A 19,386-nucleotide genomic window follows, 5' to 3' on the forward strand; every position below is an offset into this window, starting at 1 on the left:
GTTGTTTGATTGTTTTACTTTAGGTCATGCACTGTAAACCTGCAGGATTCATTCATTTCACAACACACAACAACAAAGAAAATCCTTTATAAGGAGGGTAAGAATGAGATCAGGCGAGTGAACTGCACATCACTCGCAACCGATATCTGCACCGTCTGATGGTCGGCTTCACAAAAGATATTAATATTGATGTTACATCTCAAACACGGACATAAAGTTTTGTAGCTTAGTGCAATTTGCCCTTTTTGCGTCTGGTTGCAACTATCTATGTGGGGAAGTTTAAATGTTGCTCAAAACTCCAGGCAAGGAATTTAAATGTGAATTTTAATAGATACATAAATAAATGTGCTTCAGTTGCCACCATTTATCTGAAGACGTTATAAATCTGACTGTAACTGTGTGTGGCTATTAGCACTGATCTTTGTGAACTGGACTGTATTTGCAAAGAAAGGGGCAAATGTTTGCATATTACTTCATTTAAATATGTGTAAATAGCAAAAGAGCAACAAGACGTTATTTGTTTAGCAGTGCATTTATCTTCATTTCATTATATTCACATCATTAGTGTGCTACGTGTTTTATTTTGTCTTATTGTTGCAGGTTTAACGGCTAAAGCCGAGCAATCCTTTAGTGTAATTTGCCCCTCAGACTGTAAATCTACATAGACATTCTCATACACACACCCTCTACGAGCAGCAAGCACACACATGCAGGTGAACACACAATCACAAACATGTTAATCCAAGTATGCTAACACACACACACACGCACGCACACGAGAATAGACAGTGGCTCACACACTGATGATACAAATCAATCCTTTTAACGAGGGCACAGCCTGCAGAGGGAGGTCAGGGTTGCATTCAGGGTCAGATCAGATCCTGGAGTTGTCGGGTACATTGTGTTAGGAGTTGTTTTGGTTGATTGGCCCAGAGCAGGAAGTCTGCACAGGGGACCAAGAGGCCTTTTCACATCACCCATCATCCCATGCTGCTCGCTGCTCTGAGCCTCACTGGCCAGAGCTACAGAGAACTCACTGGCTTGTCATCTGAGTTTCAGAAATGACAACTTTACAGTAGTTGGCATTTTCTCTCTCTTTTCTCTTCACGTCTCCTCTCAGAAAAATTCTTGGCTGGGAAAATGTCCAGAGGAATGAAAGAGCTGAAGCAGCTTGCGCAGATAAGAAGCTGTTCATTTTATTTTACTGTTGGTGAAGTCCCACTGTTCACCATGTGTGCTCACTGCCACGACCCTCTGCATGTCTGAGGAGACATTATGTACACAAGAAGCATCAGAAAATATACATAACTTAGATTTAGCAGTTTTGTAGTGTTAGGGCTTAATCAGGATTTAAAATAGAAACTAAAATCAATGCATTACAATGGATCTGCACTGTTGAAATCCTGCCAAAACACTAAGATTAAGAAGTGCACCTTCAAAAATGTATTTTCCCATCGTAAGACGTATCTGTCCTACGTCAGACAGTTGCAGGAGAAGTTCATGCGAGGACACGGAGCACTTTCCCCTCTACTTGTACCATTGTTATGCATTTAGTATCTAAACTGCCTGTCAGTGTAATTAAGCACAGCGTGTCACCGCTACAGTAATAAGGAACTCAGATGTGAACTCTGCCCCCGGCCGCCCCTGACTCTCCTCTGCCCAATGCGCTGACCAGTCACCATGGCAACTGGCACAAAACTAATTTTCCTGAAAGTTGATGATGGCTTTTAGAAAAAGAGCAGAAAAAAATATATAACAGTTGTATTTGCTGTACGCACAGTGAAAACACATCTTTCATATCGTGCCAGGGAGCCTGCGTGGCTTTGTCCTCTGTTCAAATATGAGTGGCAGCTTCTTTTCTATCGCTGAGCAAACATCACAGGCCGCCTCCTCCTCCTCCTCCTCCTCCTCCTCCTCCTCATCCCTCGCTGGGCTGAAGGTACCGTGGGACTGCTTTCTGTAGACGCAGAGTAAAGAAAGAACCGGTGGCACCGGGATTGATCTGGCTTTAATTAACCATTGTACGATGATCCACGACTTCTGCCAAACAGCAGACTTGATTTACGGCCTGTGGTTGAATTTGGGTACAGGAGCTTCTGTTGTAAAATGCAGTCGAGGATGAAAGTTGTCCTTTATAGATGATTTATTAATATATAGACTATTATGAAATTAATTATTAACCCTTAATGAAGCCATGCAATCAAATGTCAAAGCCCTTCATATGTCTTATGTAAAAGCAGTAACTTATGTTTTTCTATTGCCCTACCTCCAGTCATGTGTCTCTATTTGTTTTTATTTACTCAATACTTGTGTTACCTTGATGTGGAACCTTTACAGAAGGAAACAACTCTTTCCTGCACTGTGACCATCCATCTATCAGCTCCCCTGTCACCAACATACATTTCAAGTTACCTGTGTTACTTTAGCTCACAACAATCTGTTAGTAGCGATTGATCTTGTAAATGTTCTGACAAAGATAACAAATGTGTAAAATTAGTTTGATTAAGTGACGCAATGTTACATGTGGTGGGTTGAATAATCAAACACGATTCTAGTACTTTTTATTTCTATATTTTTCAGCGTCAGCCAGACTCTGAAAAAGACATTACCCAGCATGCATCACATACTGTATTCTGTCATAGCGATGATGGACAGTATAGCAACAAGACAACGTTCACAGCACAACAAAGACAATATATGTAGAGCATAATGTGGCCAGTTCCAATGTTGCTATAATGCGGTATCACACCAATTGTTTCAGCAGAGTCTGACGGACTACTATAGAAGTATATAGGACCACTATAGAAGTCTTTAGGACTACTACAGAAGTCTTTAGGACTACTACAGAAGTATATAGGACGACTATAGAAGTCTTTAGGACGACTATAGAAGTCTTTAGGACGACTACAGAAGTATATAGGACTACTACAGAAGTATATAGGACTACTATAGTAGTCTTTAGGACTACTACAGAAGTATATAGGACTACTACAGAAGTATATAGGACTACTACAGAAGTATATAGGACTACTACAGGAGTCTTTAGGACTACTATAGAAGTATATAGGACTACTACAGCAGTAAATAGGACAACTATAGAAGTATATAGGACGACTATAGAAGTCTTTAGGATGACTACAGAAGTATATAGGACTACTACAGAAGTATATAGGACTACTACAGAAGTATATAGGACTACTACAGAAGTCTTTAAGGACTACTACAGAAGTCTTTAGGACTACTACAGAAGTATATAGGACGACTATAGAAGTCTTTAGGACGACTATAGAAGTCTTTAGGACGACTACAGAAGTATATAGGACTACTACAGAAGTATATAGGACTACTATAGTAGTCTTTAGGACTACTACAGAAGTATATAGGACTACTACAGAAGTATATAGGACTACTACAGAAGTATATAGGACTACTACAGGAGTCTTTAGGACTACTATAGAAGTATATAGGACTACTACAGCAGTAAATAGGACAACTATAGAAGTATATAGGACGACTATAGAAGTCTTTAGGATGACTACAGAAGTATATAGGACTACTACAGAAGTCTTTAGGACTACTACAGAAGTATATAGGACAACTACAGAAGTATATAGGACTACTATAGAAGTATATAGGACTACTACAGAAGTATATAGGACTACTATAAAAGTCTTTAGGACTACTATAGAAGTATATAGGACTACTACAGAAGTAAATAGGACTACTATAGAAGTATATAGGACTACTATAGAAGTCTTAAGGACTACTACAGAAGTAAATAGGACTACTACAGAAGTAAATAGGACTACTATAGAAGTATATAGGACTACGATAGAAGTCTTTAGGACTACTACAGAAGTCTTTAGGACTACTACAGAAGTATATAGGACTACTATAGAAGTCTTTGACTACTATAGAAGTATATAGGACTACTACAGAAGTAAATAGGACTACTATAGAAGTATATAGGACTACGATAGAAGTCTTTAGGACTACTACAGAAGTCTTTAGGACTACTACAGAAGTATATAGGACTACTATAGAAGTCTTTGACTACTATAGAAGTATATAGGACTACTATAAAAGTCTATAGGACTACTATAGAAGTATTTAGGACTACTATAGAAGTTTATATAACTAGTATAGAAGTCTTTAGGACTACTACAGAAGTATATAGGACTACTACAGAAGTAAATAGGACTACTATAGAAGTCTTTAGGACTACTATATAAGTCTATATAACTAGTATAGAAGTCTTTAGGACTACTACAGAAATCTATAGGACTACTACAGAAGTCTTTAGGACTACTATAGAAGTCTTTATGACTACCATATAAGTCTATATGACTGCTATAGAAGTCTTTAGTACTACTAAAGAATTATATAGGATTACTATAGAAGTCTTCAGGACTACTATAGAAGTCTATAGGACTACTATAGAAGTCTATAGGACTACTATAGAAGTATATAGGACGACTATAGAAGTCTATATGACTACTATAGAAGTCTTTAGGACTACTATAGAAGTATATAGGACTATTATAGAAGTCTTTAGGACTACTACAGAGGGTAAATAGGACTACTACAGAAGTAAATAGGACTACTATAGAAGTCTTTAGGACTACTATAGAAGTCTATATAACTAGTATAGAAGTCTTCAGGACTACTACAGAAGTAAATAGGACTACTATAGAAGTCTATATAACTAGTATAGAAGTCTTTAGGACTACTATAGAAGTATATAGGACTACTATATAAGTATTTAAGACTACTATAGAAATCTATAGGACTACTACAGAAGTCTTTAGGACTACTACAGAAGTATTTAGGACTACTATAGAAGTATATATGACGACTATAAAAGTCTATAGGACTACTATAGAAGTATTTAGGACTACTACAGAAGTATATAGGACTATGACAGAAGTAAATGGGACTACTACAGATGTATATATGACTACTATAGAAGTCTATAGGACTACTATAGAAGTCTATATGACTACTAAAGAAGTCTTTAGGACTACTACAGAAGTATATATGACGACTACAGAAGTATATAGGACTACTATAGAAGTCTTTAGGACTACTACAGAAGTATATAGGACTACTACAGAAGTCTTTAGGACTACTACAGAAGTATATAGGACTACTACAGAAGTAAATAGGACTACTATAGAAGTCTATATACCTAGTATAGAAGTCTTTAGGACTACTATAGAAGTATATAGGACTACTATATAAGTATTTAAGACTACTATAGAAATCTATAGGACTACTACAGAAGTCTTTAGGACTACTATAGAAGTCTTTAGGACTACCATATACAGGACTGTCTCAGAAAATTAGAATATTGTGATAAAGTTCTTTATTTTCTGTAATGCAATTAAAAAAACAAAAATGTCATACATTCTGGATTCATTACAAATCAACTGAAATATTGCAAGCCTTTTATTATTTTAATATTGCTGATTATGGCATACAGCTTAAGAAAACTCAAATATCCTATCTCTAAATATTAGAATATCATGAAAAAGTATACTAGTAGGGTGTTCAACGAATCACTTGAATCGTCTAATTAACTCGAAACACCTGCAAGGGTTTCCTGAGCCTTGAAAAACACTCTTGGTTCAGTAAACTAAATCACAAGTATGGGGAAGACTGCTGATCTGACTGCTGTCCAGAGGACCATCATTGACACCCTCCATCAGGAGGGTAAGACACAAAAAGAAATGTCTCAAAGAGCAAGCTGTTCACAGAGTGCAGTTTCAAAGCACATCCACAAAAAGTCTGTTGGAAGGGGGAAATGTGGCAGGAAACGCTGCACAACCAAGAGAGATGACCGCAGCCTTAACAGCATTGTGAAGAAGAGTCACTTCCAGAATTTGGGGGAGCTTCAAAGACAGTGGACTGAAGCTGGAGTCCAGGTATCAAAAGCCACTGTTCACAGACGTGTCCGGGAAATGGGCTACAATAGCCGTATTCCCATGGTCAAGCCACTTCTGAACTCAAGACAACGGAAGAAGCGTCTGACTTGGGCTATGGAAAAGAAGCACTGGACAGTTGCAGAGTGGTCCAAAGTCCTCTTTTCAGACGAAAGCAAGTTTTGTATTTCATTTGGAAGTCAAGGCGCCAGAGTCTGGAGAAAGGCTGGAGAGGAGCAAAATCCAAGTTGCTTGAAATCCAGTGTGAAGTTCCCACAGTCAGCGATGGTTTGGGGAGCCATGTCAGCTGCTGGTGTTGGTCCACTGTGTTCCATCAAGCCCAGAGTAAATGCAGCTGTGTACCAAGAGATTTTAGAGCACTACATGCTTCCGTCTGCTGAAAAGCTCTATGGAGATGAGGAATTCATTTTCCAGCATGATCTGGCACCTGCCCACAGTGCCAAAACCACCAGTAACTGGTGTACTGACCATGGCATTACTGTCCTCGATTGGCCTGCCAATTCCCCTGACCTGAACCCCATAGAGAATATGTGGGGTATTGTGAAGAAGAAGCTGAAAGACACCAGACCCAACAATGCTAATGAGCTAAAGGCCGCTATTGAAGCATCCTGGGCATCCAAAACACCTCAGCAATGCCACAGGCTGATTGCCTCCATGCCACGCCGCATTGATGCAGTAATCCGTGCAAAAGGATTCCCAACCAAGTACTGAGTGCATTAATGGACATTTTCAAATGTTTGATTTTGTTTTGCTGTTATAAATCTTTTTGTTTTACTTGGTCTGAGGAACTATTCTAATTTTTTGAGATAGGATTTTTGAGTTTTCTTAAGCTGTAAGCCATAATCAGCAATATTAAAATAATAAAAGGCTTGCAATATTTCAGTTGATTTGTAATGAATCCAGAATGCATGACATTTTTGTTTTTTTAATTGCATTACAGAAAATAAAGAACTTTATCACAATATTCTAATTTTCTGAGACAGTCCTGTAAGTCTATATGACTCCTATAGAAGTCTTTAGTACTACTAAAGAAGTATATATGACTACTATATAAGTCTTCAGGACTACTGTAGAAGTCTATATGACTACTATAGAAGTCTATAGGACTACTATATAAGTATATATGACTATGACAGAAGTATTTAGGACTACTATAGAAGTATATATGACGACTATAAAAGTCTATAGGACTACTATAGAAGTCTTTAGGACTACTACAGAAGTATATAGGACTATGACAGAAGTAAATAGGACTACTACAGATGTCTATATGACTACTAAAGAAGTCTTTAGGACTACTACAGAAGTATATATGACGACTACAGAAGTATATAGGACTACTATAGAAGTCTTTAGGACTACTACAGAAGTATATAGGACTACAACAGAAGTCTTTAGGACTACTACAGAAGTCTTTAGGACTACTACAGAAGTATATAGGACTACTACAGAAGTAAATAGGACTACTATAGAAGTCTTTAGGACTACTATATAAGTCTATATAACTAGTATAGAAGTCTTTAGGACTACTATAGAAGTCTTTAGGACTACCATATAAGTCTATATGACTGCTATAGAAGTCTTTAGTACTACTAAAGAAGTATATAGGACTACTATAGAAGTCTTCAGGACTACTATAGAAGTCTATAGGACTACTATAGAAGTCTATATGACTACTATAGAAGTCTTTATGACTACTATAGAAGTATATAGGACTATTATAGAAGTCTTTAGGACTACTACAGAAGTATTTAGGACTACTATAGAAGTATATATGACGACTATAGAAGTCTTTAGGAGTACTATATAAGTATTTAGGATTACTATATAAGTATTTAGGACTACTATAGAAGTCTATAGGACTACTATAGAAGTCTCCAGGACTACTACATAAGTATATAGGACTACTATAGAAGTCTATAGGACTACTATAGAAGTCTTTAGGACTACTATAGAAGTATATATGACTACTATAGAAGTATTTAGGACTACTATAGAAGTATATAGGACTATTATAGAAGTATATAGGACTACTATAGAAGTCTATAGGACTACTATAGAAGTCTCCAGGACTACTATAGAAGTCTTTAGGACTACTATAGAAATATATAGGACTATTATAGAAGTATATAGGACGACTATAGAAGTCTTTAGGACTACTATAGAAGTATATAGGACTATTATAGAAGTATATAGGACTATTATAGAAGTATATAGGACTACTATAGAAGTCTATAGGACTACTATAGAAGTCTCCAGGACTACTACATAAGTATATAGGACTACTATAGAAGTCTATAGGACTACTATAGAAGTCTTTAGGACTACTATAGAAGTATATAGGACTACTATAGAAGTCTTTAGGACTACTATAGAAGTATATAGGACTACTATAGAAGTCTTTAGGACTACTATAGAAGTATTTAGGACTACTATAGAAGTATATAGGACTACTATAGAAGTCTATAGGACTACTATAGAAGTATATAGGACTACTATAGTAGTCTTTAGGACTACTATATAAGTATATAGGACTACTATAGAAGTCTCCAGGACTACTATAGAAGTCTTTAGGACTACTATATAAGTATATAGGACTACTATAGAAGTCTATAGGACTACTATAGAAATCTTTAGGACTACTATAGAAGTATATAGGACTATTCTAGAAATCTATAGGACTACTATATAAATAAAACAGAGTGCAAATAACTGACTAAGCAGAACACTCTCATCAATATGTCCTCCCTCTCTCAGTGCACCAGGAACCAGTCAATACTTTAAAAAGAGGAACGCATTAGCATTTCAAAGGCCAACATCTGACACAGCCTTGCCTGCTTGAACCTACAGTAAGTGTGGTGCAGGGGGAGGAGGAAGTTCGACTGTAAGAAGAGGAGATGGGAAATGTGAATGTCCGCCTGTCGAAGCTTGCTGAGGGTTTCACCGCTGTTCCTCAGTCACATGAGGAGAGGTAGTCTGTAGCCACAAAGAAGGGATTAGGAGGGATACGAGGGGGCCGACGTTAGAGATGAGAGCGCTGCTTTCTGCCTCGGGCTCTGATTAAATCCACCACACACACACACACACTGGTTTCCAGTGTGAAAGGTCAGAGGTCAAAAGTGGAGGGGTGAGATGAGGGTGGTCATGAGAAAGTGGGAAGAATAAAAGGATATGAAGTAATTGAGAGAGAGAAAGAATATGTCAAAGGGCAGGAGTGAATGAAACAAGGAAAGGAAGGAATGGACGACAAAAGATGTGAAGGTAAGATACAGGAGTGAGACAAAAAAGGAGAAAAAGACATTTAATTTCACCAAATGGTAAATAAAACAAGGTGAGTAAAAAACAGTATAACAAAAACAAAATAAAGATTTTAAAAAAAGATTTATTTCACATAATATCAATCGCAAAAACAAACCATTAGAAGCTAAAGTACCTTCATTCCAAATATGAGAAACAGCTTGCCTGCAAGAGACAAAAGCAGGAAATGGATTTTATGTGCCAATGTAAGTTATTCAATTTAATTCTTTTTTAAATAATTCATGTAGAGACTGCAAGTACACAGTCTTAAGTGCAACACTTGTGGGTTATTATAGAGCTCTGAGAGAGAAGGGAATGAAAAAAGAAGAAGCATACATTATAGGATGTTATGAGGCTGGGTGAAGCAGCGGGCAGGTGACGGCACATATGGCACGCAGTTCAACAGGTGTTGTGGTAAAAGGCAGCGCTGACGGACAGAAAGAGAGATGAATGTTTGGTGTCAAATCCCTCTTCTGGCTTCTGTCCGCTGTCAATGAGGTGAAGACAACCAGAAGAGCGCAGAACAGTAAAGAGAAAATACAGAGATAGAAAAAAAGGGGGGGAAATATTATTGGCCGGCATGCAGGACTTACTGTATTACAGCTGTATTTAATAAAAGGCTCAGCAGCATTGATCTGAGTGGGGGGAATCTCTCCAAACATCCTGCAGAGCTAAAAGGCCGGTGGGATCCCTGCGCTGGTCTGATTGAAGGCTTCCTGTTTTAAGCACTTAATGAGGAACTGGGGAGAAATTTGACTTCCAGGTCTCCCACCTTGGATGCTTTCCTGTAAATCATTTTTCCATTTCACTCCGTCTGAAGTTCCCTACATTCACCCTCTGCTGCTACATTTGTGCAAGTGCATCTGATTTTTTAAAGCTGCTTTTATATATTTTGTCCACTAGGGAGCAGAGGAACAGCCCTGACACATTATCTCATTATGAAGTCGTTATGAGCAGATTATTGCCGTTCACTTTCAGCAGCAGGTCTGAATGTTATGACTCGAACAAATCAGTTTTTTTATCATCAACTTTGATTAGTCATTAAAGGTACTAAGTGGAATTCAAATTCTTCATATTATTGACAGCAGTGGCCGTTCAGTGAATTCCTTGTACTCACACGTGTTCTTTTCTCAATCTGTCCAACTAATCACCATCAGGATAGTATTTTGCTAGCGATTAACGTTAGCAAGCAAGAAACGTTATTGCGGCATGGTTTTGGCATTGCTTCGTAATGTTAGCTGATAAAGTAATTTGAAATTGGCAAAATATGGCCAATTTAGCAGCCAGATCAGCAACAGAAGGCTGGATGAATTACCTGACGTTGTCCTTGAAGAAAACAGCCTTTAAGTTCAATTTGTCATCGAGCAATGATCTGATCAACTATATTGTTTGCCGGGAGAGCACCTTTATTTCCATCCCTGTAAAAACTGAGACGATTTACTTGGTTAACTGTCAATACCAGGTTGTCCTGTTTGCCCTTGAGTGATTAATTGTGAGACATCTCATTTACAAATGAATCGACTGCAGAAGGACGTTTCATTAACTAACCTGTCATCTTTGACTCTCTGTATCAGTTGAAGGGCAAGAAGGTGAAGGTCTCCGCCTCCATAATAAGCTTAAAGATAGAAATTTGTATTTACAAGAGCACGCTGCTGATTATCTTCTTTTATCTTGAACTGTGTGCGTTGATAAAGTGAAACACTGTCGTCTTTTCACCAAGTCTCCTCACTGTGTATTGAGTTACCTGTTCATTTACTGAAATGAAAATCAATGAGGCAATTATTATTTGTTAACTGCTAGTAGGCTTGTTTCATTCATTGTAAAACTGACAAACAACGGTTTTCATTGCATGATGTGAAATAGGATTTCTTTAATCTAGCATAAGGATCAAGTCACCGAAAACACTTTGAAATTGAAACTTTAAACCAGAGAACCTTCCAGTTATAGGAGTGCACCCACTGAACAATGACAGAGAAACGAAACTGAGCCTTTGCAGCTTTTTGCACTCACCCCCATCTGACAGTTCTTAAGTACAACCTTTACTTTGGCTCGACTAGTCAATGATTTGCAAATTATGGCCACTCCACCTAGTAATACACTGTTTATCAATGTGCTTATCTAATTTGTTTCTGCTTGCATATCAGCCAGTTGAACACTTCTACTTTTGACACGAGCACACTTTCAGTCTCCGTGTTCTCAGCTGAAGAAGAACTGAAGACATGGCTCCAACACTGGTGAGTCTTCTGCTGCCACTGATGAGTAGATTTAAAGTTGCTTAACCTTTTGGATCTTTTACACTGCTAATATTTTTAAGAACGTATTAGTATATGGATTTGATGTATTAAGTATTTCTTGACTCCATTATATAATGTAAATGGCTCCCACAATGGGTTACCATTTTAATCAAAGTAAACGACGACACAGTAACATTAAACACTAAAATAAGACTAATATAGAATATAGACAACAAGAACAAACAGGATAAATTGACACAACATGTGCACTATATTAACATTAAGAAGTGCGTTTGTCAAAACTCCAACTTGCTGGAAGTTAAAAACTCAGTTGTTTCTGCGCACTTACCCTTTGTCCACAACATTTCACGCCAAGTTCTAAACTGGGCGTACGTGTTTGCACTGCTTTAGGATTCTTGCCCTGATACATTCATTGATTTAGTAAAATGTGAGGCAGGAAAAAAGAAGAGACTAATTTCAAGCCAGAACATCTTTATTACAGGAGCCATGCAGATGTTTTCTTGCAAACAAAAAAAGTTATGTTTGCTTCTCACCAAAATGCATTGTCTCCAAAACAAGCCGATTTATTTTTAATTGGATATTGTAAACATCCATGTTTACTAGCTTGCAGTCTTCTTCCCTGCTTTTGTTGTGTGCGTTACTGCCACTAACTGTCAAACAGTGCAATAGATATCTGCGGCAAGAATGTATATCGAAATTCCCAAAGGGTACCTTTAAGTAATGACCAGCACTGACTACTAGTTTAATGTTTATTGTTTTCTTACCATTTTAGTTTGACTTTGATGCTAAACCAGGCGACCTGATCGAGATCTTCCGTGGGACATATGAGCACTGGGCTATCTATATCGGTGGAAATGAAGTTATTCATTTGATTCCTTCAAGTGAGTGACGTGTTGTATTTACTATATTCACCTTAGAAGACCATCTATAACCTTTTGTCTGCCTCTTGCTTTAATTATGTTACCTTCAGATGGACATTACCAGCAAATGACATAGCACATATGTAATTGTCTGTATTCCTTTTCTTCTCTCAGCCACTTTAACTTGTTTTCTGTTCATGTCTTCTATAATACACACACAGCTGATGATTCAGGCCATTTTAGTGGCCTGTTGATGTTCGTGGACACCGACAGAGCACAGGTGAAGCGTCAGAAGATCTGGGAAGTGGTCGGCCACCATCGTTTCGAAATCAACAATTTCCTGGATCACAAGTACGAGCCTCACGAGCGTCGAATAATCGTAAGAGACGCCTGTAGCATGGTGGGTCAGGAGCTGCAGTACTCTCTTGCCACTCACAACTGTGAGCACTTTGTCACAGAGCTACGATACGGCAAACCGGAGTCCAGACAGGTGAGTTTCCTTTGTTATTTTTTTACATACTTTATTGATGTTTCAGTGGGAGATCCCTTTATCAAAATGTTGCACAACCTGGCATGTGTCCGCACCTGGATACTAGACAAGCTTATCATAAAAACATCTCATTCATTGGAACAATACACAAATCTAGCCCAATCTATTTTAGTTGATAAGAAGCATATGCGATAAATAAATTGTGATTCCTCATATTTCAAACAACAGAGGATGACTAATAAGCTGATTTGCAAGGTTAAAAATGCCTGTTTAATCAACCCACTCAGTAGGGTTAGGGTAAGGTTTAGGGGTTAGGGTTAGGGTAAGGTTTAGGGGTTAGGTTTAGGGGTTAGGGGTTAGGGTTAGGTTTAGGGGTTAGGTTGGGGTTGTGGTTAGTTTGCACTGGCCTACTGATCTGTGGATGGGTGTTGCAGATGTATGTATTGGTGTGAGGTGAGTGGGTACTAGGGGAGGATCAGGACACCAAGCAGAGTTCCTGTTGTAGACCGAGAGGCAGAGGAAGGGGCGGTTCTGTAGGGGGCTGTCCGTTTAGACGTCATTCCGTTCGGCCGTCTGTCTCTATGGATTAAATTTTGGGTTTGCCGGTCCAACTGGGAGAGTGGAGGTTCCCAGAGTGGTTTCCCTGACGTTTCGCAACATAGTTGCTTCTTCTGAGGGATAGTAAGAATCGCATGGCTCAAATGATGTATTTAAAAGAAGTCTGGAGGAGGGATGGTTAGACCCTCCCCCAAGCTTCGGATGTGAGTGTGGTGTGATTGGATAATTGGCATATGTAAATTGGGATTTTTGGAGGGAAAAGGTATTCTGAGGGCTGATTGGATGAATTTTGGAGGGAAAGTATGCAGGGTATCCGATTGGATGGACTGGTGGGCATGGCGGTGAGTAGGTAGGGTTAGGTTTAGGGATTAGGGTAAGGTTTAGGGGTTAGGATTAGGTTTAGGGGTTAGGGTTATGGTTAGGTTTAGGGTTTAGGGAAAAATGATGCACAGCCTGGCATGTGACCGCACCTGGATACTTGACGAGTTTATCATACAAGTGTCTCATTCATTGTAACAATACACAAATCTAGCACAATCTATTTTAGTTGATAAGAAGCAGGTGTAGTAAATAGATTGTGATTGCTCATATTTCAAACAGAGGATGATTAATAAGATGATTTGCAAAGTTAAAAACCTGTTTAATCAACCCACTCAGTGCATCTGTCACATTCACTCTGTTCTAGTTTTACATAATCATCCAGAAAACCTTGAAAGCCACACTGAATACAGCTAGATTCTAAGTACATTTATGGGCATCCTTTCCATCTTGCTTGACAGCAAGCTAGCTAATGATGCTAACAAAACAGGTAGCTTCTAGCAGTGACGGTACTGCCATTGTGGTACTATTATTGATTCAACTCTCAGAAATATGGATACTTTCTGGTTTTACTGGGACCTAAGACAGTTAAACATTTTCACTTTGAGGTAGGGTGGGCTGCAAACTCACATTAATTATTTTCCAACTTGAAATTTAGTTTGCTAATATAAATGGTCAAATGTCTCATTTGTCTTTTGCAGGTTACCAGAGCAGCTGTGATTGGAGGTGCAGCTGTAGTAGGTGTAGGCATTCTCGCTGTGGGTGCCGCTCTGCTTGCCACCTTCTTTAAGGATGACAAAGAAGAAACAAGACCTCATAGAAGACATCAATGAGACAGAAAGATAAAAGGAAAGATAATGCCATTGTTTCAGTCAATCCACCTGGCAGTGATTATGATTTAAACAATGATGATGTCAAACTATTCCACATGTACAAACTGAAAAAGTTGTCTTTATTCGTGTAGTGCTGTCACCACACACAAAATACAACCTTGGATAAGATGAGGCACACTGTTGTAAAGAAAAAATAAGTTATAGGTAAATCCATGGCAATTAAAATTTTATGTTTGATAGTCGTCGGGTAGGTTCACGTCATGGCTCTTTGTTTAATGTCTGAAATGTATATAACATGATTTACTTATATGAGATAATTTGTTGTAATAATTTTCTTCAATCAAGTGACAAGTGAAGTAATTTTGTGTTAAGACATGAATCTTGAACTTGTATACTTTATTATTGTTTGTTTGTTTTGGATCAATTATCTATCATGTACTGTATTGTCTTGAGTGAAAATAAATCAAAACATCATTCCAGGAAAAATAAAAAATAATTATTTTGAGCAATTTGTGAAAATCTGTTCTGTAAAATAAATATTCTGTTTTATATACATTTTCTAGATTTAGATTAAAAAGTATAATTACCAACATTACAGACATAGTCATCATATCAGATCATATCACCCCAAAGCCTCAGAATAAATAAATAAAGACTGTTTGTTATTAATATTCCTGTTTTCTTAAAAGCAACCATGATTGACAGAGAGGTACCGAATGCAAAAGCAGAGGGCATAATGGTGAAATGGCAAACAGAGGCAGCACAGAGGAACAGGAGGACACTGAGTAATGTTTTTCTTACGGCCTAGTTATGAGCTTAAAGGGAATTTAACCCCCGTCGTCTCTGTGCCAGCATTGTGCTACAACACAATCTTCCACTGTTCACATGTGGACCCCCATTACAGCCGCGGCAGGTGGGTGGGAGCAGATTCACACAAAACCATGTGATCTGCATGCTGTGTGTGTGCACCCTCTTGTTCCTCTATCTTTAAGAGGACCCATTAGACTTTTAGACCTTGAGAGTGAGGACCTTTTGGAAAGTAAGGACATTTGATAAAGTGGGGACATTTTTTGGAAGTTGGGGCAGTTTAAGGGTAAATACTTGGTGTTATGTTTAAGGTTACACCTAAGTTTAGGTTAAGGCTGCGGTGAGGGTTTGAGTTGACGGTCCTCACAAGTATCAAAGTGCAAAACGTGCGTGTATGCTGATTTGAGTGTGTGCGTGTGTCTGTGTGTGTCTGTGTGTGTGTGTGTGTGTGTGTGTGTGTGTGTGTGTGTGTGTGTGTGTGTGTGTGTGTGTTAGTGAACTTGACAGCTGAGTGAAGGATCACCATTACCAACCCCCCGCCCCCCAAACACACACACACACACACATTCTCTTCCAGAGGCTTCCCCCCACCCCCCCGAGCTGGGAGCCCATGGTGGATCAGCCTGGCCTGACCTGCAGAAAATAAATGTGCATCTTGTCAACTAATATTCTTAGTCTTTCTTATTAAACCTTTAAACTCTCAGTTTCAAAAAACACAAACTACATCTGCACTGTATTAAATGTGGCATTTGCAGTATATATTTCCAATACTTTTTGGTTTTACCATGCTATACGTAAATCTAAGTGGGCTCTCCTACAGTCCAGAGGGTGGTGGTGAATCTGTCCCCCAGAAGAAGAACGTACAAACGTTGTCAGTTTAGATGCAACAATACCTGAAGATCAACAATAATATGCAGGATTAACAATAATTCTATTTGTTCAAATCACTACAGCCATTTTTTCAGAGCTGCTTTAATGAAAGACGGAGAATGGCCACTAATTTCGTGGTAACTTTAGGTGCCAATATCTAACCATGAAAGTTGCTACTTCTTTAAGGCTAGTCTCGATGGTCTGTAAGTCCAGTTAGTCCAGTCCAGTAAGGCTTTAGTGAATTCTTCTATATTTTCTTATTAATAGACCTGTTATTTGCTCACACTCCCATTTTCTCCTGTAGCTCTACTGACAGGTATACTAGGGCCATACATTTTATGAAACACAAATCTTCTGACAGCGTTGAAATCTTATATCATTGCAAGAGAGAGGGAATCACATCATGGACAAGTATGTGGCAGAATTGTCACATCTGATAGCAACGTGTAGGTAGAGGAGGAAATAGAAACTTGTAAAGTGTCCCAGTGAACATAAATCTGGGATAGTGTCCTAAAAATCTGCCAGCCAACACTGGAAATCACTTTCTTACCAATTCAAGCATATGACCACCAAGCAGCACATGTTCCACCAGCACCTGTGATTCTTAGCTAGGTGACGCAGTTACAGCCAGAACTCAGAAATTAATAAATTCTTAATAAATTGAGTAACTAATATGCTCTCTCAATTAAAATGCACGTAAAAAGGTTGGATATTATTGCTCTTTCTCCAAGGTTGACACGTTACTGATTAAGAGCCTATTAATTCAGTGATGCTTTAGCATGCAGATCCCTGGACTATAGAATAGTTAATTCATTTTGCTGTTAAGTCAGTTACGAAACAGGACTTGTTATTGGGAGTTTCTATTGTGAACTGGGCTTAGAGGCAACACTGGGCCAACATGAATTACTACAGCCAGTAAAAGACCAGAGCAGCCTGAGATAAAAGCAGCGTGACAGGCACCCGTGGAAGCCAAAAACCCACTACCTTTGGTGTCTGTGTCACTTTAGAATATATGGCTTCCCCCTTTGCAGCCTGTCACCGCTAACTTCTCACGTTCAAGTTCCCCTAAAGACAGAAGGAGGAGGGGAGGTGGTGTAGGCCCCGGCCAGGAGTGCCGTTCGAACCCCCAAACTTCTTCTATTTGATACAAAGATGTCATTGAGCCTTGTCTTTGCACCTGCTCAAGTCCTGGAGGACATGGCAGAGGCTCTTCCTGTGTGTCTGGGGACACAACAGTCCGCCACCTCCCTGCTGCAAAACAAGCCCAACAAACACTGTTTAAAGACTTTTTTTTTTTTCTAAAAAGGCAAAATTGCCACCATGCCAGATAAGTCAACAAATGAGGGCCAGTGAAACTTTGTTCATCGTGTGAGGGGCTTTTCTGTGAGAGAGGCTGGGGAAAGGGATGGTGGGAGGTGGAATTAGGATCACATAAAGAGGAGAGCCAGGCGGACGTGGTTTGGAGATCGCGGGTTGGACCACCCTAAATATAAGGTTCTCTGGATGCCGATGCCCGCTCAGGTGGCAGCAGTTGAAGCGGCCACCTCCATTCCCCCTCCCTCCGGGTTCACAATGAGGAAACTGTTTCACCGAGACGAGGGCTCAGCCTCCGAGGCCACTGACAGAGAGAGATTAGAATAACAATGGCCTGGGTTAATGATGTTTGTGCCGTTAAAGACAGAAAGTCGTTACTAAAAAAGCCATTAGGCCTCGAAGTCAAAGAGAATGAAAGGAGTGTTTCTTTTTACACTGATTACTTGCAGCGAATTCTAAACAGAATAGTCAACACCAAAAACACCAATGGCTCAGTGTCCCAGTTTATGGCGGGTTCTTGGTATATTATATGTTGCTTTAACTAACTTTTTAGTTTATGAGATAGTTGCTTGTTTTATGAATTAGCTGCAGTTTCCTTTCAGGCTTTTCACCCGACTTCTTCACTCAGATCCACTCATCACGTCGAGGCAGCAGGCAGAGCCGAGTTGGAGCTGGCAGAAGGGGGCAAAGAAGCCAAAGAGAGAAAAAAAAGAAGAAGAAAAGAAGGCTTTGAAGAAGACTGAGCTCGCAAAGCTGTATTTTAAAGTTGGATGGCACATCAGAGGCACGAGCAGCTACAGTTCTGCTTTTTTTAAGGGATATATACGCTCGTACTGCAGCCTCCAAAAAGAGCAGTCTCTTTAAAGGCGGGCAGAGTGAGACCAAACATTCACCGCCTTGCTCCGAGGTCTAATTATCCTCTGGATCACAAACAGAGAGCTGGTTTCAGTGCAGCAGAGACGAGCAGAGGTTGGCTATATCTGAAAATAATTAAATGTGACATGAATTCAGCTGTTATTTACATTCACATTATAGGCTGACACTATCATTTAGAGTGACTTTGTGCAACACTAGAATAAGTTTATTTCCTTTGCTTCCTGTATCCTTGATGCTCACGTTCAACAGAGAAATGAGAGCTGGGCTAAAAGAAGAGCTGAAAGAACCCAACTCATCGACAACATTGGATATATTCTGTGAAAGCTGGTTCAACAATTAGCAGAATAAACTTTATTCTCCTTTAACACCAACATAACAGTCAAAAGTATACATTTAAATGCTCAAACCACAACTCTCAGACAATAAATTCAATATATTTGGATACTGAAAATAAATTTAATTGGAGAAATAAAGTTTTTGACAATATGTGGACCAAACCAAAATTGCCTAAAGAGCAACGATCTCTCTGCGCACCGATGAGATCTGGTATTTTACCTTTGAAAACTGATGTGTTGTCTAAAGGAAAGAACGAGATCACGGGTACAAGTGGCCAAAATGTGTTTTCTCAGACGGGTGGCGTCTACCTTAGAGATAGGGTGAGAAGCTCAGCCATCAGGAGAGACTCGGAGTAGAGCCGCTGCTCCTTTACGTTGAAAGGAGCCAGTTGAGGTGGTTCAGCATCTAGTAAGGAGCCACCTGGGCCCCTCCCTAGGGAGGTGTTCCAGGCACGTCCAGCTGGGAGGAGACCCCGGGGAAGACCCAGGACTCGGTGGAGAGATTATATCTCCTCACTGGGAACACCTCGGGATCCCCCAGTCGGAGCTGGAGGATGTGGCCCGGAGAAGGGAAGATTGGGGTTCCTTACTGGAGCTGCTGCCCCCGTGACCCGACCCCGGATAAGCGGTA

General features: G+C 39.3%; 1 protein-coding gene across 1 annotated transcript; it reads left to right on the forward strand.

The window, feature by feature from the left end:
* The first annotated feature begins 11,458 nt into the window (after positions 1 to 11,458).
* LOC115027668 (retinoic acid receptor responder protein 3-like) lies at positions 11,459 to 14,553 on the forward strand. Its single transcript, XM_029461146.1, has 4 exons — positions 11,459 to 11,473; positions 12,267 to 12,375; positions 12,576 to 12,844; positions 14,422 to 14,553. The coding sequence occupies exons 1-4, from the start codon at positions 11,459 to 11,461 to the stop codon at positions 14,551 to 14,553; spliced, it is 525 nt and encodes a 174-aa protein (XP_029317006.1).
* The last annotated feature ends 4,833 nt before the right edge of the window (positions 14,554 to 19,386 follow it).

Source organism: Cottoperca gobio, chromosome 22, assembly GCF_900634415.1.
Source record: "Cottoperca gobio chromosome 22, fCotGob3.1, whole genome shotgun sequence".
NCBI lineage: Eukaryota > Metazoa > Chordata > Actinopteri > Perciformes > Bovichtidae > Cottoperca > Cottoperca gobio.